Raw genomic sequence first — 25,718 nt, forward strand, 5'->3', positions numbered from 1 at the left:
TTCATCCAGTGCTGCACTGACATTTCTGGATTGTGAGTCATGTGGAGAGCAACAAAAAAAATGTCAAAATGATCAGAAAGAAAAGCTAATAAAACTGTATAAATCAGGAACAGAATATAAGCTTAAGAGATTCTGTTGAAACCAAACCGTCAGGGAGACCAACAAACGTTTCAGCCACAACTGCAAGGAAAATTGTTCAGATTGTCAAGAAAAAAAACCTCAAATAACTTCAGCTAAAATACAGGCCTCTCTGGAAAAATAAAGTTGTGTGGCTGTTTCTAGATGCACAATAAGGTGGCACTTGAGTCGAGTCGCCAGAAAAATGCCATTACTATGCCAATGCCACAAAGCATCCGGCTTACAATAGCAAACAGCACAGACACGAGCCTCAAAACTTCTGGAACAAAGTCATTTGGAGTGATGAGACCAAAATTTAACTTTTTGGCCAGAACCATAAATGTTCGGTCTCGAGAGGCGTCGTTACTGTGAAACACAAAATTAATGTTAAGATGAAAGCAGCATGTTATCTGAATTAGAATTTACAGAAACTGGAGGCTTTTGCCAAGAAGAATGGGGCAACTGTACCACCTGAGAAAATAAAGAGCCTCATCCACAACGACCACAAGAGACTCTAAACCGCCATCGACGCTAAAGGGGGCAATGCACTGAAGTTTAATTTGTGTATATAAACTTTTGGACCGGGTGGTTTGGTTGTTTGATAAGAAATGGTTTCACGCAACCACTAATAATAAGTTGAAGAAAGGTTATGGTGTTATCACTGATATTCTTTGAAAAATGGCCGACAAATCATAAATTCTGCCAGACTTTGTAAATTCATGAGCACAACCGTAAACCAGTGCGGTTCACGTGTGCGTTGGGGAAAAAAAGAATTATTTGTTCATGCCATCATTTCTGAGGAATGAGATCTGTAAAGTTCAAATATACAGTAGCTTCATCAACTTCTAATCGATTCCTTTTGGGAATGAGCATGAAGATAAAAACCAGTGCTGCCAAAAATAACCCTTAATTCAATTGATTCAAAACGTTTAACTCATTTTAAAAAAGTTACGCAATTAACGTAGATTTAATTACTTCTGTTTTTTTGCTCGACGATGTGATAATATTAAGTCTCTCTCTCTCTCATAAAATAAGTTCAAAACTTAGTTTTAGAAATATAAAAATTTTCACAAAGTGCTGCACTCCAACATATAAGTCTGGGTTTTGTTATCTCTGCCAAGGAGTTTGAAAAAAATCACTCGCGTTTATTTGTGCCTGTCGGTTAACAAGATATCTGACAAACTAATGAGCTGATCTTCATGAAAATTGGCACACGGGTGTATTTTGATCAAAAGAAGAACCCATCAAATTTGGTTTGGTGATCCAGATCAAAAGTAGTTTTCCTTTCCCTTTATATTGTTATATGCTTCGCCTGTCACTTGGAATGACAAGTGCATTGTGAGAAATAGAGTTGTAGCATGTTTTGGTTTTGGGAGGTGTAGTTTGTTGTTGTCCTGTTTCACTCCGGTGCTATACTGCAGGTGTGTGTGTGTGTGAGAAATGACCAGTGTTAATCCAGTGGGTGCTAAAAGACGAATTAACGGACACAATTGTGTAACCATCAGCATCAGAAAACTCTTGCTTTTGTTATATTATTTGTTAGTGGTTATAAGAAAGATGTTTGTGTATTTACTCAAAGCTAACAGGAAGTTATAAAAATAGTCTTTGAATTTAAATATAGTTTGTGTGTTGAGTCCACATTAATTCCATGGTTTTCCATGAATAAATGTGCATTACAAGCTTCAGTCTGAAGTTGAAAAAATGTGTTTAATTGCAATTAATTACAGAAAATTGTGCAATTATTATTATTTATTTTTTTGATCGATTGACAGCACTATTAGAAACACAGAAGCACAAATCCATTGAGCCAAAAAGAAAAAACTGCTGGAGTCAGTTGTGTCTGGAGGGCAGTGATGAAATTGTTCCTTAAACATTTTGTGCAAATATCCTAACCTGTGCACACTGCAGCCATCTGCTGTCTTCTTTTGGTCACACACCGTCACACTGCTGATGTTTAGTGTTCTTTATGTCTAGTGTGGAATCTCTCCAACAATGCTCTCAGGATGTTCCCCGGGATCCGCTGGTGCTCATCTATGAGAGCCTGGACAGCCTGCTTCACCTGCAGAGCAAAGAGTGCCAACCGTCACATGTACGTATGTATGCAAATATCAGAAAGGGCAAAAACGGAAATTCCCTAAATCAGGACAGAACTTTCATCATTGTGAAGGCTGCAAAACTTTCATCATTGTGAAGGCTGCAAAACTTTCATCCTCACAAAAAAAGGGCCCAATTTTGACTCACATCTACACTAAGGAATTTATTATTATTATAGCAGCTAATTTGATTAAAAGTATAAATTGGATGTCTCAGCATTTGACATCCCTTGAAATTCATGAGTGCAGTAATTTCGATTGACACTTAGTCCAAATGAGCTGAACATAAGCATTATCTTCCTTTTACCTGTGATGCTAATCATTTATCAACTTTGGGATAGGAAATACGCTCGAGAAGTAACTTACCTCTTCAGACACTTTATCATGCTAATTTATTTCTTAATCAATAATCAGGTACAAAACACTGAAGGAATTCCAGTTCATTCTTTGACACATTAAGATTTCTTCACGGATACAAATTCTATTAAAACTGCAGGCAGCGTTGAACGGGTCCTTGCACACCCATGCACATTGAAGCTGTGCATGCTGAAGTTTGAAGCAGGCCAGCGCGCGATGGAAATGTGGGCTAACAATATTGCATGAAAGTGTCGAAAATATCCAATTTCTGTCGGCAGAGATTCCCCGCTCCCCCTCCCCTCAGCAAAACCTCAAGTCACAGTTGCTATGTAAACTACAACGTGCGCTCGGTAGAGCGTATCCCGTTGCCAACACCACATTTCTTTGCGTAACCCAGTTAGCATCGCTGACATGTTAGCCGTTAGCTCATATCAATGCAAACTAGCCTTTCAGATAGCAACATCACTGTACGAAATAGTGAGCAGGTGGCACCAGATAAACTGCTACCCCAGTCAATGCGCTGGTTTCTGGATACTTGCTGACCCTAGATATTAGCTGCGAGCTCTGGAGCAGAGTTAGCAGTGTGCTAGCATGCGGCTAACTGCAGCAAACTTGCTGCAGCCCTGACTGACGGCTCACCACAGACCTCCACTGTGTCCATAACAGAGGAAATATCTTACCTCTCTATGTAAGATATTTCGAGTTCAAAATCTTTGATGATGACAAATCATTCCTGAATATTTCATGCAATTATAGGGTCAGTAGTTTTTGCAAAAAGTTGGTAAAACACAAACATACAAAGCAATAAATAAATACATACACACAAAAACAGAACCTTCACCCCAACATTCGTTGGCGAAGGTAATGATCCTGTGTTGGATAGGAGCACCAGTGTGGGCCTGCAGCTCACTGCAGGACCTGTGTCTGACAGACCCGACACATCAAAGTAAAGAGGGCCGCCACGGACATGCCCTTTGACGAAAACTTTGAATTTTCACCGCGAGTCATCATCAACATATGTTACACCCACAACACCACATTTAAGGTCATATGGTCACGTAGTTAATAATAAAAAATAAAATTGCAAAACATGATCCGTCCTGTTGCCAGCAGATGGCGGTATATCTGTGAATGGACAATGGCATATAGATTTGATCAGGGGAGGGCTTTGATTAAACATGTAAAGTTTTAATAATAATAGCAATAATCTTCCTTTCCAAAATCCGACACATCAGTCCAGCCCCTAAATTATGACTTAATAAAGTAAACAAAAGCAGTGGGCGAGAACATCCCAGTCTCACATCTGTAATGAAAACTAAAGGCAGCGGAGAGAAGAGCATGCCAGTGTCTCATCCATAGTAAAAACAAAAACAGAGGGAGAAAGCATCCCACTCTATCTTCCATATTGAGAAAACAAAGAACATAAACAGAGTGAGAGAGAGCATCTCAGCCTATCATCCATAAAGAAAAGCAAAAACAGAGGGAGAGCGAGCATCCCAGTCCCTCGTCCATAGAGAAAAACAAAAAGTGCTACAAGTGCTGTGGACTATAAATCGACCTGACCAGAGTGATGTGCAGCCGTTAAAGCTGGCCGTGGGCACTGTTACCGGTTACTTATCCACATCACCATCCTCCGCTCAGGGGTGTCCTCTCAGTAGTGACGTAAGATATTCCTCAACCCTCCTCAGTCATCGAAAGATTTCCATCGCGCCATCTTTGGAATTGATCTTGAGTGTAGCCCAGTAGATAAGGAAGAACTCGATACCACTGGCTCTGGCTTAATCCATGGCCGAGGAGAAGGCCAGATGACGTCTCAGTGTGTGGGCGCTGTAATTCGTAGTTTCTGATCAGCGACAACAGGAGGATTTCCCCGATCTCAAAATTACTATCAGGCGAAGTCTGGGGGGGGCGTCCCATCCCGTCCCGTCTCTGTGCGTTGAGCCTACCAGATGAACCAGTTCTTTCCAGAGCTGACGGTCTTGTGCGAGCTGCTCTGCATTCTCCACAGCAACTCCATGTTGTTGGAGGTCGTCCGTAATGACGTCGAGCCATTGGGTGCGGGGTTCGCCTCGTGGTCGTCTCCACCCTGCGGCCCTTGGGTCAAACTGGAGAACGGCTCTCCTCAGATGGTCCGGAGGAAGGCGGAGGACATGGCCGAACCAGCGGGTGCAACGTTAGGCAGCCAGGCTGGATGCTCTGGGCTGGCACGTGCGGGCTTTAAGCACTTCGTTGGAAACCCGATGAGGCCACCTGATGTTCTCGATGGTTCTGAGAGCCCTGCTATCAAAGCCATTGATGGAAAGCAGGATGGAGAGTACTGCAGAGTTGTAAATGCGGAGTTTCGTTTTGCGTGAGATGGTCTGGTGCCGCCAGAGTGGTTTCCAGAGAGACTGCAGAGCTGATGCAGCCAGGGCTCTTCTGCGGATAATCTCTGGTTTTAGGTCGCAGTTGTCTGTCACTATGGACTCCAGATACACAAAGTTCTTGACAGGCTCCACAATGTTGTTACCGAGCCGTAGGAGAGGCGGATCCGGTCCATCACCGACATACATGGAATTGGTTTTTGTCCAGCTCACTTGGAGGCCTAGCTTCTCTGCCTCTGCACTGTATAAGCCCAGAGCGTCTCTCAGCTGACTGTGGGACGTGCTGAGCAGAATGGTGTCGTCAGCGTACTACAGGTCAGTCAGATGTTAGCTGCCGAAGGACACTCCGGGGACCCGCCTACAGACCCTGAACATCATATGGTCAATGATGCAATTGAAGAGGTCGGGAGCAGCCACACAGCCCTGGCCAACGCCACTGGAGATGGGAAACCAGTCAGAGTCTGTGCCGTTAATACGGACAGAGCTCTGTGCGTTGCTATAAAGCAGCTTGAACTGGGCAATGATCTTAGATGGTGCTCCAAGGGCCGGTAGAATACTCCACAGTGAAGCATGGCAGACGGTGTCAAAGGCAGCCTTCAGATCTATGAACCCGATGTAGAGATGTCGGTCTTTACCGAATTCATAGGTCTTCTCTATCAGCAGACTAACGGTGGAGATGTGGTCTGTTGTGGAGCGGTTGGGCACGAAGCCATCCTGCTGGGGACGGCGGCTGCTTCTGATGGCTGAGAGAGCACGAGTGAGAAAGATCCTAGTAAAGAGCTTGCCAGGGATGGAATGAAGGGTAATGCCTCTGTGGTTGCTGCAGACTAGCCTGTCACTCTTACGTTTCCAGAAGGGTAGGATTACTCCTCTGGTCCAGTCGCTGAGAAGCCTCTCTGTCTCCCACACCTGATTAAATATGTGGGTGAGCCACTCGACGATGCTATCATCGCCTGACTTTAGCATCTCAGCAGTTATTGCACAGATGCCGGGGGCTTTCCTGTTGCTAAGTTTCTTCAGGGCAGCTCTGACTTCCTCAGGTGTGACAGTTTCTGTGCTGCAGGCGTCACAAGGGGTTGCAGCATTAGCGGCCGGTAGGCAGCACCGTGCTGCAGAAGGAGTCTGAAGTGCTCTTTCCAGCGTTCAAGGCAGTTTGCTTCAGTTGTTATGAGGTTGCCGTCACCGGAACCCTGCGGAATTGTTTTTTGAAGGTGTAAAAAAAAAATATATTCTAAAGGGTTGTTTGTATTTGTCTCTGCCTGGTGCACCGTCACCATAACGTTTTGCTGGGCTGCTGTATTTCTGTACGTTTTTTAACAGACAGGTAAATATTTCATCTTCTTTGTTTCTGGTTGTATCGATTGAAATCAGGTGTGTTGACTCCAACAAGCTTAGAACCATGTTATAACCATATTACGTTTGTGTATACTTGTGACTTCCATGTAGATCAGATCACTTCTGTGGACTATTTCAATCTGAAAGGTTAGGTGCTTCCAGATTATTTCACCTGCCACTGTGTATATAAACATGAGGGAAAAAAGAAAAGGGTGACTCACTTTCTCCGCGAGCTCGGCAGCATTTACATTAGGGTCATACGGGATGGGATCACCCAGGAACGTTCGAAACTTCACAGGAAATCCACCATAAACAGGAGCTGCAGGGAGGCGAAACCTCTCATACACCCAACGATAAAAACCTGGAGCAAGCAGACAGGGAGCCAGTTAGATCAATTCTTCTATTGTAAGAGTACCATTTTGATTAATGTATTGTGTATATGGAATAAGGTGTGCAATTTTAACTTCATTCAACACTTACTGAGATTTCCCAGAGATCTGAAGCCTTCCCGCAGATTCTGCGTAAACATTGGAATTACTGGCTGTAAGGAAATAAAAAATTCAATTATATTTAAGCAAATAAAAGAATCCCATCCATGTGCCTCCTTTGGACGTAAACTTTATCAATGAGGTAAGATCTGTTTTGAGTTAAACCGTATATATATATATATATATATATATATTAGGGATGTCCCCATCAGATCGGTAGATATCGGATCGGGGCCGATATTGGTGATTTGTGAGTGATCGGGAATCGGCAAATCCAGCCAATCACCCCGCCGATCTAAAAAAACCAATAAAAAAACCTTTTTCCCGTCAGCTGCCGTAAAGCGAGCCCCGTTTGCGACCTGCCGTAAACTGCCGTTAGCAGCCTAACACCATTGAGAGGATAAAATGTCAGCAGTCTGGAGGTATTTTAAGGTTGACAACCAAACCAGTCCAGCGGCCAGTTGTACTCTTTGCTTCTCCACAGTCCCGAGAGGTGGAGCACCAGAGCTTCGTTTAACACAACTAATTTGATAAGACATCTAAAAAGTAAACATGCGGCGGAGAACGCTTAGGGGCCGTCCACACCAGGAAACCGGTTAACCTAAACGAGCTGTTTGTGGCCTATCATCCACATGAGGCGGTGTTTTAGGAGCCCAAAGACGTTTTTTTTTTTTTTTTTTAAACACGGGTCCCAGAGTGGGTAAATTCTCAAACCCCTGCAAAGACGACCATCCGTGGAAAAAAGATGATGTAATCGCCCCCCTCTTCCCCCCACCCCGGTCCGCAACGTCACCTAATAACCACAACAATCACGGACTACAAGCTCCGGTCCAGCTGCAGAAGCTAGAAGCAGGCGGAGCGGGGCTAATAGACCTATAAAACCAGAGTTACATATAGTGGTTTATGTGTTTATGTGCAGGATTATACTTCTAAATTTCTATGTGGTCTGTCTTCTCCTGCGTTTTTGTTGTTTGGTGAGTCACAGCGCCCCTAAAGGCCTGGCATGTGTACTACATGCCCTGAAGCCTCGTGTTGAGCCGTGTTCATAGTGAGGTGTGGACGGAAGTTTTTTGGGAGAAGGCCAGGGAGAAAAAAGATCGTATTCTGAAAAAGTTTTTGAGAGAACTATGTTCAGACTACTTTTCTCAAACACATTTTACCACTTTGAAGTGGAATTAAGTGTTTATAATTCACATTGAAATGTAAATGTTTTGTTACATTTCAGGTCAAACCTCTCATACTGCTAATACTTAAGGTAAACTGAAATTTAATACACAAAGAAGTTACATTGCCTAAGAGCATTTATGTTTAATATATATATATATATATATATTTTGATTATTGTATTTGCACTTTTTTAGGACTTATTTTCAACCCAACCAGCCAATGACACTTTGAAGTGGAATTGGGTTCTTCTGATTGGTTTTACTGAATACTGTTTATGTTGTAGTTTTTTATAGTTTATATGTTAATCAAACTGATTCACTGGGTTTCATTTAAAAGAATTTGCCACAAAATCCAGGTGAAGTTGTTTAAGTTAACATAAATAAGAGATACAAGACTGCAGGGTAATTGGGTTTTTCTTGTTATGACTGAATAAAGTTTAAATAAGTTCTTAAGTCATTCTGAGAAGAATTTTGATTCAATAAGTGAGTTTTACAATAATTTCTAGCTAAACAAAGCTTCTGCTAATAGTGATTTTAGCTTCAGACATCTTAGTTGCTTCATCCCTAATATATATATATATATATATATATATATACACACACACAGTGAGCAACATAAGTATTTTAACACCCTGTGATTTTGCAAGTTCTCCCACTTAGACATTATGGAGGGGTCTGAAATTTACAGCGTAGGTGCATTTCTACTGTGAAGAAACAGAAGTAAAAAAAATTTCAGGAAATCACTTTCTTTTTTTAACAGCACTGTTATTAATCATGTATGTATGATTTTTAAATAATTTACATGTATCTTATTGCTACACATAAGTATATGAACACCTGCCAATCAGCAAGAATTCTGGTTCTTAGGCCACGTTTACACGTACCCAGTTTAAAAAAAAACACGGATATTTCCCTCTCTTCGTTCAAAAAAAAATATCTTAATTTACACTGACCCACATCTACAGCTGGTTCAGAGCTGCTATGAGCATGCCAAACCTGTAGGGGGCAGTGTCGCAAGAAGCCATGACAGCCAATCAGAATCTGGAAGAAAAACAGGACGTCACGAATTGTGACATAAATATCCGCCTTTAGATGCAAACAGAGACACAGGTTTTATCCAGATCTCCAGTGTGGCCAGAGTTTTCAGGAATCATTGTTTGTGGTGAGTCGTAGCTGCGTTTATGTGTAAGTGCGTGGCCCAAATGCAGAGAAATATCACAGTTTTTTCAGATACCCAGGTACGTGTAAAAGTGGCCTCAAAGACCTGTTACTCTGCCTTTAAATCATCCACCTCTACTCTGCTTATTAATCTGAATTAGTAGCACCTGATTGAGCTCGTTAAAGACACCTGTCCACCCCACAGTCAGTCAGACTCCAACTACTACAATAGGCAAGACCAAAGAGCTGTCAAAAGACACCAGAGACAAAATTGTTGACCTCCACAAGGCTGGAAAGGGCAATGGGGCAATTGCCAAGCAGCTTGGTGAAAATAGATAAACTGTTGGAGCAATTGTTAGAAAATGAGGCTGAAGACGACAGTCAGTCTCCCTCGGACTGGGGCTCCATGCAAGATCTCAACTGGTGGGGTATCACAGATGATAGGAAAGGTGAGGAATCAGCCCAGAATGACACGGGAGGAGCTGAAGAGAGCTGGGACCACAGTTTCAAAGGTTACTGTGGGTAGAACACGATGCCGTCGTGGTTTAAATTCATTCATTGCACGGAAGGTTCCCCTGCTCAAGTCAGCACATGTCCAGGCCTGTCTGAAGTTTGCCAATGACCTTCTGGATGATCCAGAGGAGACATGGAAGAAAGTCATGTGGTCAGATGAGACCAAAATAGAACCTTTTGGTCTAAACTCCACTCGCCGTGTTTGGAGGAAAAAGAGGGATGAGTACCATCCCAAGAACACCATCCCTACTGTGAATCATGGGGGTGGAAACATCATGCTTTGGGGGTGTTTTTCTGCAAAGGGGACAGGACGACTGATCCGTGTTAAGGAGAGGATGAATGGGGCCATGTATTGCGAGATTTTGAGCAACAACCTCCTTCCCTCAGTCAGAGTATTGAAGATGGGTTGTGGCTGAGTCTTCCAACATGACAATGACCCGAAGCACACAGCCAGGAAAACCAAGGAGTGGCTTCGTAAGAAGCATATCAAGGTTCTGGAGTGGCCTAGCCAGTCTCCAGACCTAAATCCAATAGAAAATCTTTGGAGGGAGCTGAAACTCCCTGTTGCTCAGCGACAGCCCCGAAACCTGACTGATCTAGAGAAGATCTGTGTGGAAGAGATTTGGTCAAGAACAGGAAATCTTTGACCTCTGGAATTGCAAACAAAGGCTTCTGTACCAAATATTAACACTGGTTTTCTGAGGTGTTCAAATACTTATGTGCAGCAAGAAAATACAAATTATTTAAAAATCATACAATGTGATTTCCTGAAATGTTTTTTTTGTGTCTCTCACAGTGGAAATGCACCGACGTTGTAAATTTCAGACCCCTCCATAATTTCTAAGTGAGAGAAATTGCTAAATTGCAGGGTGTTCAAAAACTTATATTCCTCACTGTGCATATACACAGTGGACATAAAAAGTCAGCCCCCCCCCCCGTTCAAATGCCAGGTTTTTGTGATGTAAAAGAATGAAACCAAGATAAATAATTTTACAACGGTTTCCGCCTTTAATGTGACCTATAACTTGTACAATGCAAATGAAAAACAAACTGAAACCTTTCAGGGAGGTGAAGTAAAAATAAACAGCTGAGATAATGAGGTTGCACAAGTGTGCACACCCTCTTATGACTAGGAATGTGGCTGTGTTGGGATTTAACCAATTACATTCAAACTCATGTTGAATTGGAGTAAGCACACACCTGTCACCATTTAAAGTGCCTTAAATAGGACTTAAATATAACATGGAGCACAGTGAAGACAGTCATCAAGTGGAGAAAATATGGCACAACAGTGACATTACCAAGAACAGGATGTCCGTCCTGATTGATGATAAGACGAGAAGAAAACTGGTTCAGGGAGGCTGCCAAGAGGCCGACAGCAACACTGAAAGAGCTGCAGGAATTTCTGGCAAGTCCTGGCTGTGTAGTACATGTGATAACAATCTCCCGTCTTCTTCATGTGTCTGGGCTATGGGGTAGGGTGGCAAGATGGAAGCCTTATCTTACAAAGAAAAACATCCAAGCCCGGCTTAATTTTGCAAAAAGACATTTGAAGTCTCCCAAACGCACGTGGGACAATGTGCTATGGTCTGATGAAACCAAGGTGGAACTTGTTGGCCACAATTCCAAAAGATATGTTTGGCACATAAACAACACTGCTCATCACCAAAAGAACACCATATATACAGTGAAGCATGGTGGTGGCAGCATCATGCCTTGGGGCTGTTTTTCTTCAGCTGGACCTGGGGCCTTAGTCAGGGTGGAGGGAATTATGAACAGTTCCAAATACCAGTCAGTGTTGGCACAAAACCTTTGGGCTTCTGTTAGAAAGCTGAAGATGAAGAAGAACTTCATCCTTCAGCATGACCATGACCCAAAACACACAGCCAAACAAAAGAATGGCTTCATCAGAATAAGATCGAGCTTTTGGAATGGCCCAGCCAGAGTCCACGCCTGAATCTGATTGAACATCTGTAGGGTGATCTGAAGAGCACTGTGCACAGGAGATGCTCTCGCAATCTGTCAGGTTTGCAAAGAAGAGTGGGCAAACATTGCCACATCAAGATGTGCCACACTGATAGACTCCTCCCCAAAAAGACTGGGTGCTGTAATAAAGTATTAGTTTAAGGGTGTGCATATTTATGCAACCAGGTTATTTTAAGTTGTTTATTCTTTATTTTTCCCCTTTTAAAGGTTTCAGTTTGTTTTTCAATTGTGTTGTACAGATTATAGGTCACATTAAAGGTGGAAAAAGTTGTGAAAGTATTTATCTTGGTGTCATTTTTTTACATCACAAAAACTTGGCATTTGAACAGGGGTGTGTAAACTTTTTATGTCCACTGTATGTTCATTTCAGAGGTTGCAACAAATACATTTAACACTTTTTTTTTAGCGTTTGACAAATCTATGTTTAGATATGTTCACTTTCTACCTAAAATATGTCATTGAAGAAACAGTTGACCTTTCACCTGTATAATATTATGGCTTATTATTGTATACTAGAGGTGTAAATCACCAGATTCATCCTGATACGATGTCGATATGTTTGGATGACGATGCGATGTTTGCCGATGTCACAAAGTCTGTCACGATACGATTTCGATTCAATGTGATTCACAAGCCTGCGATCGATATGATGTGATATCATATAACCCATCTCACACAATCATCTACATTTCTATCAACTCACAAAAAACAACTGAAATATGATTTGACTATTTTATTTCTAACGTCTTTCAGGTATCAGGCATTAAATAAACATTGTAAACAGTAGGGGTGTAACAATAAAACACTGTCAGGTCTCATATCTTTACAAATGAAATATGAAATGGCACCTGTGATACTCGTCGCTCTTTTACAGTTGTTTCTCTGCGTTTTTGGAAAGAAACTGGTCAAAGCTGGCGTGACATCAGACACGGTTACGGCGGAGCGAGCATGCGGGTCAAGCCCTTCTTTAGGTGCCCGGCCAAGTGTTTCCCCGAGTATTTGAACTCGCACTGACACTGTTTGCATATGGCCTGAGTTTTGTCTGTTGAGCCGTCTTTCCGTCGGAATCCTAAATTCTTCCATACAGGCGATTTATTTCTAAGAGGTGAGCGTATGTCGTCCTTTTTGGGCTGCTCACGCTAGCCATGACGCCGCCGCACACGTTGCAAGAAGGCGGCGAGAGTGCGCAGGAAATGGTGACACCGCCGTATACAGACGTGCTACTTAAATTTCAAAATAAAAGCGTATCTTAAAGATGACGATGTGAATCGATGTTGTCATTGTGCATCAATGTAATTGTATCATTAACAAATGAATCGATGTGGATCGACGTATTGTTACACCCCTATTGTATACTATACTTTTGGGAGTACGAGAAAGTAAAACTCACCACTTGAGTGTCAATGGCAACCTGAGCAAATCCTTTGCGTTTGCCCCAGAGAAGAGGGTAAGTTTCATCACTGAACAGAGCTTCCCGAACTCCTCCTGGAGAGATACCCAAGAGGTGACCATTCTTCAGAGCACGCACACACTCCTCCTGTGGACCGTGGATCACACTGAACACCTCCAACAGCAACTTAAAACCTGGGGTGGAAAAACAGCAACAGACAGAATGAAGGACACAAACAAGTGAGACAAAGGAGGAAAGAGTTAAAGCTGCAAGCAGCGTTGAATGGGTCCTCACACACCCACGCATGTTGGCATGTGGTGAATGCCGAGGTTTTGTGCAGCGATGGAAACCTCAAGTCAGTTGCTATGTAAATGTTGCCATTGGCCTGCTGGCCGCACTTTGCGAACCTACGATTTAGAGCAGGCATCACCAAATGGCGGACCGCCGTCCAGGTCGGACACAGACACTGTCCCATCCCTACCCGGACCAACCTCCAGCTCAAACAGAAGGTTACTGACGGAGAGCTTCTAGTTGAATCAGTGCAGCTTTTATAGTCGTTACGGTAATGGTTTAGTGGATGAGGAAACGCACAGACCAATCACACAGGAATTCAAATCAAAAGTGAGATCACAGAGACTCACTGGTCTGAGAGTCCACCAGGATCCTTCACACATTTACATTCTTTGAGCTGTTTTGGGTCTTTTTGTGCCGATTTTCAACTTCAGCAACCGTTTTGACAGCTTCAGCTTTGGACTACAGCTCACCATGTTCATTCACATTCATTTCTCATCAGAGATGTTTTCAAAAGAAGTCACACAGAACTTTAAATGGTTCAATGTTGGGCCTCTCATGGTGTTGATGGTGGATCTCCAAGCAGAGGTGTCCTGAAAGAGCAGTTTGTAAGAACTGAAGCTTCCACTGTCCGACTCCAAATGTCCCTGAGACTCCCAGGGCTGAGGAATGTAGCTCTGTACATGACACATAACGGGAAGGCAGCTTTCTCCACAATGAACAGAATTAAGACTAAATATAGTTCCAAAGTCACCAATGAGCTCCTCCACCTGAGTCTCAGAACGGCTCTGCAGTGAGTTTTCCTCCAGTAGTCAACATGTGTTTAGATTTATTATCTGTAAAATGTATTTTATTGTTCTGACTGAAGCACTGTATTTCAACATGCCCGGTTTTCATATTTCATTTATTTTTCCTCATTTTGAAAATGATCCTGACTTTTATTATTAAATGGGAGAATATTATATCAGCAGACATAGATACGTATACTTTTAGTTCCATGTTATGTGATATTAAATATTGTCAATACATTTTTGAATTGCACTGAATTCCTTTATGGAAGGAAAGCGGAGTATTCTTAAATATCCATCACACTAAAATGTGTACTATAAAATGTAAATGGTTAGACAGGTCGTCCGGACCATTGGATCAAGAAATTTTGTCAAACTGGACCTCTGAACCTTTTAATTGAACAACCTTGGTTTAGAGTATGGGTGACATTTTTGTGTGTCCTGATGTGCTTCATATCCCTAACATTCTCAGGGCTGAGATCAAACAATTTGGGTCCATGGTATGTGAAAATATAATTCATTAAACATTCTCTTACCAACTGGTGGCACTTTGACAACCTATCTCTGTCGAATGTTGTGTGAAACTCAGATTTCGACATTTTTGACGAGATGCAACAGCCCACATTTCCATCGCACTCCGATGTGCACCAAATGTCAACACGCACCACATTCTAATGTGCGTGGGAGTGCATGGACCCATTCAACGCTGGCTGCAGCTTTAATTTTCCTTGGTGTTCTACATGTTCATGACAATGGGCTCAGGCCCCGTTTACACGACAATGAATTTGAGTGTATCTGCAAAACTTTCTTCACTTTTGGGGGGTCCGTTTACATGACACCAGTGTTCTGATGCACTGTATCTGCAAGGTTTTTAATCCGGCTCCCAAGGTAGAAAGATTCTTTCACGGTGCAAATCCCTCCTGCAGAGACTGATGGAGGCTACAGAGCCTGTTACTGCGCATGCACATCTCTCCACTTCCCTCCTGCTCATCCAGTTGTAAACAAACATGGCGACCGCGTAGTGTAATAGTAATAGTTGAGACTCACCCCTGATAGCATCCGATGTGTCATCAGTCCATACGGACGTCAGGTTCTCTCCATTTTTTTCACCTTTATAGTGTTTTGTTCTCTGCACACGTCTGTGTAGTTTCATTACAAAATCAAGCAACAGCGCCCTCCAGTGGCCCGGCATACTAACTACATCGTTGTCTCTGTGTCCGCTGCTGCAGTGGAAACGCAATCCTGTTTTAGCGGATTAGGTGTTGTCTTGTGAAACATTGTCGTGTAAACAGGGCCTCAGTCTTTTTGGAGCTTAATATGTGTTCATGGGTTTTTTTTCCACCAGAAAGAACCAGGTTCTAGTTCGGAGCCAGGGCCGGACTTAGCAGGGTTCTTTTAGGTGGAAAATCCCTAATGGAGAGGATTATTTGTGTCAATCTCAAAGAAAATAATATTAAGGCTAGGTAAAAAGGGAACACAGCAGATGAAGGTTAAGTGGTGGCCGGCAAAGAGATCACCGATTTTTTTCCTTTTATTAATATCTTGTCATTTTCCAGCAGATATTGAAAATATCCAGGGCCTATAGACAGAAATTTTGTGTGTGTGTGTGTGTGGGGGGGGGGGGGGGGGGGGGGGTTTGTCTGTGTCACAGTACCTGGGATCTTAAAAAGGAAGTGGTCTGCTACGGAGTGGCAGGTCCGTCCTTTCTGAATAATAACGTTGGCCAGGAAGTAGTAGTAGTCGATTGGAATGGCTCCATGATAGTAAACTATCAGTGCTGGTCCTTTGTCCGGGATTTTCTCCATCCCATGGATCTCATAGCCTGGTCCATGGAGACAGCACAAAGGAATAATGAAACAATAATATCACTGCAGTAAATAACATAATACATTTAGCTAGTTCAAATGTAATAATGCCAATAATAACCAATATTGTGACATACAATGATGTGAAAGTGTTTTCCCCTTCCTGATTTCTTACTTTTTTTGCATGTTTTCCATGCTTAAATGTTTCAGATCATCAAATAAATTTCAACATTAGTCAGAGATAACACAAGTCAACACAAAATGCAGTTTGTAAATGAAAGGTTTTATTAATGAGGAAGAAAAAAATCCAAAGCTACATGGCCCTGTGTGAAAAAGGGATTGCCCCCCAGCTCCTGTTAAAACATAACTGATTGATCACAACTGAGTTCAATTTCTGTCGCCACACCGAGGCCTTATTACTGCTCACCTGTTCTCAGTCTAGAAATCTCTTAAACAGGACCAACCTGACAAAGTGAAGTCGACCAAGAGATCCTCAAAAGCTACAAACATCATGCTGAGATCCAAAGAAATTCAGGAACAAATGAGAAAAAAAGTAATTCTATCAGTCTGGAAAAGGTTCTAAAGCCATTTCTAAAGCTCTGGGACTCCAGCGAACCACAGTGACAGCCGTTATCCACAAATGACCAAAACACGGAACAGTGGTGACGTTTCCCAGGAGTGGCCGGCCGACCAAAATACCCCAAGAGCGAAGCGACCACTCATCCAATTGGTGACAAAAGACCCACAACAACATCTAACATGACTCCATTATGAGGAAGAGACATGGCAGAGTTCCAAGACCAAAACCACTGCCAAGCAAAAAGAACATTAAGGCTCGTCTCATGTTTGCCAGAAAACATCTTGATGATCCCAAAGACTTTTGGGTAAATATTCTGTGGACTGACGAGACAAAAGTTGAACTTTTTTGGAAGGTCTTTGTCCCATTACATCTGGCGTAAAAGTAACACCACATTTCAGAAAGAGAACCAACAGTAAAAGGTGGTGGTGGCAGTGTGATGCTCTGGGGTTGTTTTGCTGCTTCAGAACCTGGAAGACTTGCCGTGATAAATGGAAGGATGAATTCTGCCGTCTACCAAAATATCCTGAAGGAGAATGTCTGGCCATCTGTTCGTGACCTCAAGCTGAAGCGAACTTGGGTTCTACAGCAGGACAATGACCCAAAACACACCAGCAAGTCCACCTCTGAATGGCTGAAGAAAAACTAAATGAAGACTTTGGAGTGGCCGAGTCAAAGTCCTGCCCTCAATCCTATTGAGATGCTGTGGCAGGACCTTAAAAAGGCGGTTCATGCTGGAAAACCCTCCAATGTGGCTGAATTACAACATTCTGCAAAGATAAGTGGGCTAGAGTTCCTCCACAGCCTCGTAAAAGACTCATTGCAAGTTATCGCTAACACTTGATTGGAGTAGCTGCTGCTAAGGGTTGCCCGACCAGTTATTAGGTTTCGGGGGGAAACACTTTGTCACACAGGGCCATGTAGCTTTGGATTTTTTGCTTCCTCAATAATAAAATCCTGCATTTTGTATTTACTTGTGTTATCTTTCACTAATGTTTAAATTTGTTTGATGATCTGAAACATTTAAGTGTGGAAAAAATGCAAAAAAGTAAGAAATCAGGAAGGGGCAAACACTTTTTCACACCACTGGATTTAGCCAATAATTGTAAATTTATTACATTATTACCTGATTATTAGAATATACTTTTTTTAAGCAGTTTTCTCATTACAAATAATTATTCATTGAGCACTCTGGATTATAACTGTATTATTCTTTTGCCTGCCGTAGTGGCAAGGCGCAAAAATTACTATCCTCGGCGGCCATTTAATTTAATTCTTGTGCCTGCCTCAGTGGCAAAGAAAGCACAGACACAAAAAGCACATCAAAACATGTGGAAATTTTGGGAATATGTTGCTATGATTTCTGTTACTCTGATGATAAAATGTCCCATACAAAGTGGATGGGAGAGGCACCTCATGGAGGAGACAAAAGGAGATCAGCATCTGTTGCCATTGAGACGCTGGGATCAAAAAAGAGGCAGGCACACAACATTTTCTCTGGAATTTTCAAGTTAAGAGCCCCCAGCTAGCTCAGTTGGTAGAGCATGAGACTCGCAATCTCAAGGTTCATGTCCCACGCTGGGCACCACCTTTCCGCGGGCTCACCACCCACAGGAAAGGTTCTTATTCGGTGCAATGTGATCTGGGTGACGGTGCTCAGACTGACACCCCCGCCACCCAGAAACGGATAAGCGGGAGAAGATGGATGAATGGATGGATGGATTTTCTAGTTAAATACTTGTACTTTGTATGACTCCAAACTTTCTAAGTTATTACAATATTGGCTTTATTACATTTAAAAGGGACAGAGATTAGTATGGTATTGGCAGATATTGCTTTCTTGGTGGTGACATACTACAATAAAAAGTAGTGTTGTTCATATCATATTCAGACATGCTGTAACCTAATCAAACCACCCCTTTACTGACACTGAAAAAAACTTTTGACCCTGGTCGCACCATGCCATATGGCTCCATGTCCGTCCCACAGAGTTGCAAGGGTCTTCCTGGCTCCATCCCAAAGGTTGTTACTGTAAGCTTCCCTCAGCTGATTTTTCCTCTGATCGAGACAAACGGGAGATTTTGAAAGGGGAAAAAAACAACATAGAAATGTATGTAAAAGGGTTGACATGCTGAAGGAATCAAAAAAACTCAAAACTGCTAAATCAAACTTAGCATTTTGGATATTTGGCAACAAAATATTGACACTCTTCAAGTTCAAAGCAAGTTACTGCTACCAGGTTTTGTTAAAATGATCAGATTCCTAAACCTCATCGCTTCACAAAGATCACAATATCATTCATTTTTGATTTACTATTATCAAAGGTCAGTTATCTCCAGTAAAAGATAATATTCCACAATTAAATAAAAATGTCCATACTTCCAACTTCTCTACTGCTTGGTTGAACATATTGTCTCGGGGTACTGAGCTCCAAAGAGATGAGTTTACAAGAGTAAATGTGTATTACTTCAAAACTGCAGCACATACTCAACATTTACTCCAACACCTATTAGTCTGTGCTGATCCCTGGTTACTCATTCTTATTAGGAGGTCGTACGAGTGTTTACCTTGTAGACATGAAGGAATAGAATGGATAGGTAGAGGAGGATGACAATGAGGAAGGGCAAAATGAAGACAATGGCTAGAGGGGTGAAGACCCACAGCAGGTACTCCAGAACACTGAAGTAGTCTTCTATACGACCAAGGCCGGCCCAGTCCTCCCATGCATGAAACAAACACACCTGTGGACCAAAGAGGGCAAATATCAACAATCACAAGCTTGTAAGACAAAACAGGGTTTGTATACATATATATATATATATATATATATATCAGTGGCGGGCCACCAGGGCCTGCAAGGCTTCTCTGAAGGCTAAAGAAAAATATCATAATCACAGACTGATGTTGATCATATTTTGTCCATGAATACTTATTAAATAATTCTAAACCGTCTGTCTGCTTCCTCTCGTAGCTTCTCCACCGGCTGCGCTGCTTCCAGACTGAACTTCCATATTAAAGCTTTTAACCAATCATAGTCCAGCCATCACCTGTTGCCGGGTAAAGAAATCTGCCTGAGGCCTTCACTTTCAATTCTGCAGGCGTTTGCAGTGTAAAACAAGCGTCGGTGACGCTGCTGCTTCAACCAATCAGATTTTGATATTGACGACTCAGGACCTTCTAGAACAGGGGTGTCAAACTCAGATCCTCGTGGGCCGCAGCCCTGCACGTTTTCAATGTCTCCCTCCCCTGAATGTCCTGATGGTTCATCATCACATTCAGCACAAAGCCAGATAACGAGCTGCTCATTGCAATCAGCTGTGTTGAAGCTGGGAGACATGCAAAACGTGCAGGGCTGCGGCCCTCGAGGCCTGGAGTTCGACACGTGTGTTCTAGAAGGTCAATAGTGTGACGTCAGTGTATTAAAGCCCTCTGATTGGATCGTCAGAGAGTTCACTCTCCAGCTAGCTGACTGCATCTGTAGCAGCTGCACGAACAAAAATATAGTTGCGTTTATTTAATAGCCGTTCTATCAACCTACAATAACTAAAGTAGAAGATAAAGACATTTGGTTGCAGATTTATTGTCAAAACCATTTTCAAGACGGACTTTTCCAAGAGGTCATTGAACGCACCGCAGCACTCCAAGCACAAGGAGGTCCGGGCCAATTTACTAGCGCTCACTACAACTTCCTTGGCAGGATTCAGGATTATGTTATTTGCCATTATATTATTTCCAAGACCACGAAAAGCTGATGTCTGTCACCCTCCTCAACCCCCAGAAGTTTTGGGAATAGCAGGCACTTTTTAATGCAGCTGCAGCAGAAGGTACGACTGGTCAGCCAACATGGCAACCTGCTGTTCTGCCGCAGAATTACTTCTGTGGTCGTTAAATTTAGATTTACAAAGTAAAGCTAATGACTTTAATTTTCTCAATCAGCCGTCAGGAAACCTTTTAGAGAAACTTTCTGCCTTAATATTATTTCACTTGGTATTGTGCTGCTCTGTAGTCACAGTGCTGCGCCCACAGACGCTGCACATGCTGCTGCTCCAGTAAGGGAGTAAAAAACCCAAAACAAAGCCGGAAGTAAAGAAAACTACGTTAATTACGTAAAATTTCTTTAACGAATTAAACGTTTCAAATCAATTAATTAAAGCGTTATTTTTGACAGCACTATATATATATATATATATATAAAGTGTAAAAATATTTTTCAAATGTTTTAAAAAAGTGAACTCTCTTTGCCCAATGGGGACTGTACCATTCCTGTAGCAGGAGGTCATAACACCACACCAGAATTCAGAAATAAACGGCAAATGTTTAGCTGTGCTTATTTGATTATTTTTCAGGGACCAGGTACAAAAAACATCAATCTTAAATAAAAGTTACTTTGCACCAGATTTAGCCGTTGCTAGTTTCCCTCTGCAGTGCCCGGGCAGGAATACAACATTCCAATACATATTACAAGCATAGCCTACAGTAGTATATGACCACAATGCTCATATCTACCTTACTGGTAATGAAGTAGTACAGAAGCTATGACGTGAGATTAAATTTATGAAAATATTCAGACGAAAGGTTGCAAAAATCCTGAGTTCAGAGGAGCAAAGCACTAAAACATGTTACAGCTTAGTAATTTATCTACTAAATATTTTCCATTTCTAAAAACTGCCTTCACCTCACTACCCTGGAAAGGATAAGCGGAATAGAAGATGGATGGATAAATGCATGGATGACTACTATTTAAGTTGTTATTCAGTAATTATTATTACCAACCTATTTATTTGGGAAAATTGGAAAGACATGAGGAAGTATCAGTGATGAATTTCCAAACTCTTAAAAACACTTCAGGTTACACACAATGTAATAGAAATGAGACGTTTAAAGACAACTCTGCCACACTGCAGGAATAACTTCAACAGTGCGGATAGCTGAAGTTTTAATCGCCTACAAGCTGCACAACATTAACAAGTCCACTGATCGTACCAAGAAGGACATGGTGTGCTCTGCTCCCATCAGACATGACTGGTTCCCAACGTCTGGCATCCTCACATACGATGCAGGTCCAGCAGCTGAGGAGCGGATCAGGTGGTCCCACAGCCTAGGAGCAAGGTGGCACGCTGCATGGAGAGTGGCCTCAGCTGCATGCAGCCCAACTACAGAAACAAAGAAATCTTGTTTAGGCTCAATTTAGAGATGAGCTGGAGAGCAAGTCTCAAACCTTTGCAACGATGTGCAGAAAGTAAATGGAAGCATGTGCAAAATAAATCAATGCCTGTTATTAACTGAAAATGGTCAAAAGAAGAATTATAGGAATTAATTCTTTAATAATATATTTAATTATTCATCAAAAATAAATATGCATTGGAATTTGATGTTAGAAATGGCCAACGGGGACTTTGAGAGAGCAGGGTTCCCCAAATCCGGGCCTCGAGCGCCGGTGTCGAGTTGCCCATTGCCACACTTGCTCGGTGATTGAATAAAGTCCGTTCTGGTTTGTTCTTACGTGTTTCTATGAGATGTGTAAAGGCCCCTTCAGACTCCCTTTTTCGAACACATAAGAACAAGAAGGAAAAAAAGCTTTGTCTGCAGGACTGTTCATAGTCCGATAAGAAGCTGCCGAACCCGCAGGCCACGCCCCCTCACAACAGGCCACGCCCCCTCACAGCAGCCACATGTCTGTCACACGGCGTTTAAACTTTTCAACTGCAGTTTATTTCTCACCTCCAGTGCTTTCACAAACACATTTCTCTGAACTGTTTCAGTAATAAAAGAGAGTTTTTGTCAGCACGCCATGTTGGTCCGGTTTTAACTCCGGGAGCTGACAGCTGTTTGTGATGCATTCAGGTGCATCACGTCAGCCTGCATTCCGACATTTTAACAAGCCGCGGCGCTCGTACAGTAGTGAGGTTACAAGCTAAATATGATTAAAATATGACTGATAGTCATTAGCGAGCTGGAACACGCATGCGCAGCACACGGCAGAGCAGAAGTTTTGGCAGTGCAGCTCCGACACAGTTCAGCAGGATGGTTAGAACAGCCCAAAGAAATTTGTTTGGCCTGAAGAAGCCGGACGAAGGAAATGACGCCATTTTGTTCGGCAGGACCCCACATTGCAGAACGTTTTTCTTGTTCTTATGGAGGATGAATTGGCCTTAATTTACCGATTTGAAAGGTTAGGTTAAACTTTCTCCATTATAGTCATTTTTAAATGCACACAAACATTCAGAAATGTGTTCAGAATTTAGCAAATGTGTACAGGTTTGGTAATAGTTTATAAATGTTTAGATATAGTCATAGTTACTCATGAGTGAAAATTTAAGAGTTTAAAAAAGTCTTTTTTGAGGCACAATCCTAAAATGCTTTCAAAGATGGATTGTTATGTGAAAATATACCTGATGTACCTTTAGTTTTCCCTAAACTCACAGGGCTTGAATTTCACTGTGGGATTGCTCATAATTTCATCAATCCTTACAAATCCTCCCTGCGAGTTCCCCCTATAAGCGCTGTATAAACCCGTCCATAACTCCACACTTAGTGGCGGATCTGGCAACACCTGTGGGTGTAGTTAGATTTTTAATTTTTTTTGTTTAAGAAAAAAGTAGTTTAAAACACGGCTTCTGTGTTGGGGCGGGGAGAGAGAGAAGGCTAAAAAAAAAGTGAATTACAGAAAGGATATACAAACGCTCAGGGTTTTATCTCTGTTGATACAGTATTTTATCATTTGCTGATTGTGATTCTGAGGAGGAAGATTTTCCTCTGGTCAGCCAGAGAGCGCTGCAGCCATGGAGTGCAGCGGATTGGAGTTACGTGATGCACCTGAATGCATCACCGAGGGCTGCCTGCAGTTAAGACCGGACCACATAAAGCAGCACATGATGGCTACAGTGCCGAGACGAGGTCCGAAAGACAGCAATGTCACTTTTAGGGAAAGTTCTGGAGAAGCAGAGGCGCTCAAAACAGTGCAGATACAGGCGGAAGAAGAATCGGATGCTCATTTCAGAGCTTGGTCATCTCCAAGAGCAGTTTGACTTTAACAGAGCTGTTATCGAGTGGAAGGAGATGAAGAAGAGGAGAGAGAGGACAGAGAAAATAATAGAGCATGGAGAATCACAGCAGTGAATGCAGTTCAGAGAATGTAAGCAGTCAGATGTTTTGGGTTTTTAAAAGAAGAAGCAAAGTATAGTGCATGGAGACAAGAGACCAAAAGGGACCACCAAAAGTAAAACTATTAAAAACACTGATGCCGCATACTTTGTACATACATACCTACATTGTTGTCTCTCATGGGGTCAAGAGAATTCAAGTAAACACACCAACTCTCACCAACATAAACACAGTATTCTTCAAAATGAAAGCTCTGGAGAGTATCTTATTCTGGTTCTGTTTCACTGTGAAACACAACCAGAATGTGAAACTTTCACATCTGAAAATCCTGCAAATCCCCAACGGGCCAGCCAGGCCAAAGGGTGGGAACCACGATCTACAGTAACAATATTCTGTCAGTTTTAGATGATGGATTCAGTGGATCAGGAGAAAATAAGAAAGAGTGTGTCAGGCAGCATTAAAAGCACACTCCATGGTGTGAGTCTGAATCGACTCAGGAAGACTTCTTGTAAACTGTCCGCGAGCACAACACAGAGACTTCTCTCTGCTCAACTTCACTCAGAATGAGGCTGGGATCTCAGTTTTCCTTATTTTTCTTGTGAAACACAAACCAAGCTTTTTTAAAAATTATTATTATCATGGTTTATGATTTTTATTTAGATTTTTAGGAGACCAATTTTTAAGTAAGAGGAGTCAGGCGTTCATGAGGTGGTTTAAATGTTATAAACAGTACAACAGAAATACATCAACCAAGACTGTTGACTCAGAGAATTTAATCCATGTGCTTTTGTTTCAGAATAGAATATAGGCTCCATTGCATGTCAAAGAAGTGTTGATCCCATATTATTCAGAAGAACAATTGTGTCTCAACGTGCTGCTTACTGGAGGATCCTAGGTTTTTCTAAACGTAGAATGGGAGGCAGAGGCTTCAGCCACCAGGCTCCTCTCAGGTGGAACCAGCTCCCAGCAGCCACTACTCTGACGGCCAGGCTGAGTTAGGACTTTACGATTTAATAAAGCTTCAGGCCACCCTGGACCATTTTCTGATGAAGCTGGTTTAGGTTTAGACAGCTGGGAGAGCTTTGCTGCACTGAGCTCCTTCCTTTCTCACTCTCATGTCACCAACCATGTCTCTCCTGTCGTCTGTGCTGAGCAACTACATCGGTCAGGTGACAAATGCTAATGTTGAGGAAATGTTAAGCAGCTAAAACAAGCAAAAATGTTGAGGACAACATTTGTTAGACCTGCATGAAGAAGTGTGGTTGAAATAAATCAAATCAAATATGATTGTACGTGTTTGTAAATCACCGAATCACCCTCGGATGACTGCATTGAATCACATGACAGAAACGATTTGACCTCAATAAACTGAGGTTTTCGTTCCACTAGGAACAGTGATGAGGCTAACATTCAATGACCCGGACCGGAAAGTGGACAGTCTAACGTCAGTTCTCCGTGTTCACCGTTCACATCTCCACGAAACATGCACCGAGGCTTACCTCAGCAAAGCGATGTGTTTTTGTCAAAGTTCCCACAACCGGATGTCCACAGAAAGTCTGCCTTTCTGTCTTCTCAGAGAAACAACTCCTGGATGTCTTCTGTTTGGGGAGCACGGGTCATAATCTGACGGGTTGTCACCTACCCGGTGTTGGTACCAGATCTGTCCGGGGTGGGGTTTGTGCCTGCGCCTACCGATGACATCACACTAAATATGCACTACGGCAACTCCACATGGACAAACGACAATGCGGGATAGATAGATAGATAGATAGATAGATAGATAGATAGATAGATAGATAGATAGATAGATAGATAGATAGATAGATAGATAGATAGATAGATAGATAGATAGATAGATATTATATTTCATCAGATTCAGATAACTTTATTAATCCCTGGGGGGAATGCTTTGACATGGCTCCACACAGAATTTAACGATTTTAATAAAGTTAAACAAGAAATATAAACTCAACTAAAAGTAAAGTTAAATAAGAGTTATTAAATTAACTGCCCATATATACAAAGTTACACAAAGTTAAGCTCAGCAATGATAGAATAGCCGAGCAGAGTGAGCTTAACAAGCAACACAACACACATTATTTCCAAGGAGAAGTTATAAGAGTACAAGAGTCTGATTGCCACAGGAATGAAGGATCTCCTGTGACTCTGTTCTGCACTTTGGTGGAA

The 25,718-nt window shown here is 42.2% G+C and overlaps 1 protein-coding gene across 2 annotated transcripts; it reads right to left on the reverse strand.

The window, feature by feature from the left end:
* Window positions 1-1,806: 1,806 nt before the first annotated feature.
* On the reverse strand, window positions 1,807-25,197 carry tmem68 (transmembrane protein 68). Of its 2 annotated transcripts, XM_080473170.1 has the most exons (9): window positions 25,031-25,197; window positions 21,411-21,580; window positions 18,995-19,168; window positions 18,386-18,485; window positions 15,700-15,867; window positions 12,967-13,160; window positions 6,746-6,806; window positions 6,487-6,626; window positions 1,807-2,176 (listed from the first exon to the last, which is right to left on the reverse strand). In XM_080473170.1, exons 2-9 carry the CDS (start codon window positions 21,468-21,470, stop codon window positions 2,072-2,074), a joined length of 1,002 nt encoding a protein of 333 aa, XP_080329296.1. In that variant the 5' UTR covers window positions 21,471-21,580; window positions 25,031-25,197; the 3' UTR covers window positions 1,807-2,071. The 2 variants fall into 2 exon arrangements, with proteins under 2 accessions (XP_080329296.1, XP_080329297.1); XM_080473171.1 differs by lacking the exons at window positions 21,411-21,580; window positions 25,031-25,197 and adding an exon at window positions 19,376-19,422.
* Between the last annotated feature and the right edge of the window lie 521 nt (window positions 25,198-25,718).

The sequence above is a fragment of the Lipophrys pholis genome, assembly GCF_963383615.2.
Source record: "Lipophrys pholis genome assembly, chromosome: 1".
NCBI classification, from domain to species: Eukaryota; Metazoa; Chordata; class Actinopteri; order Blenniiformes; family Blenniidae; genus Lipophrys; species Lipophrys pholis.

Bases quoted from the DNA above. Each gene is read 5' to 3' on its own strand.
- tmem68 (XM_080473170.1), bottom strand. From the start codon at position 21,470: ATGCCAGACGTTGGGAACCAGTCATGTCTGATGGGAGCAGAGCACACC. The intron at 18,486-18,994 runs GTAAACACTCGT...TGTCTCGATCAG, and splicing joins TATTCCTTCATGTCTACAAG to AGGAAAAATCAGCTGAGGGA. The intron at 6,627-6,745 runs GTAAGTGTTGAA...TGCTTGCTCCAG, and splicing joins CAGATCTCTGGGAAATCTCA to GTTTTTATCGTTGGGTGTAT.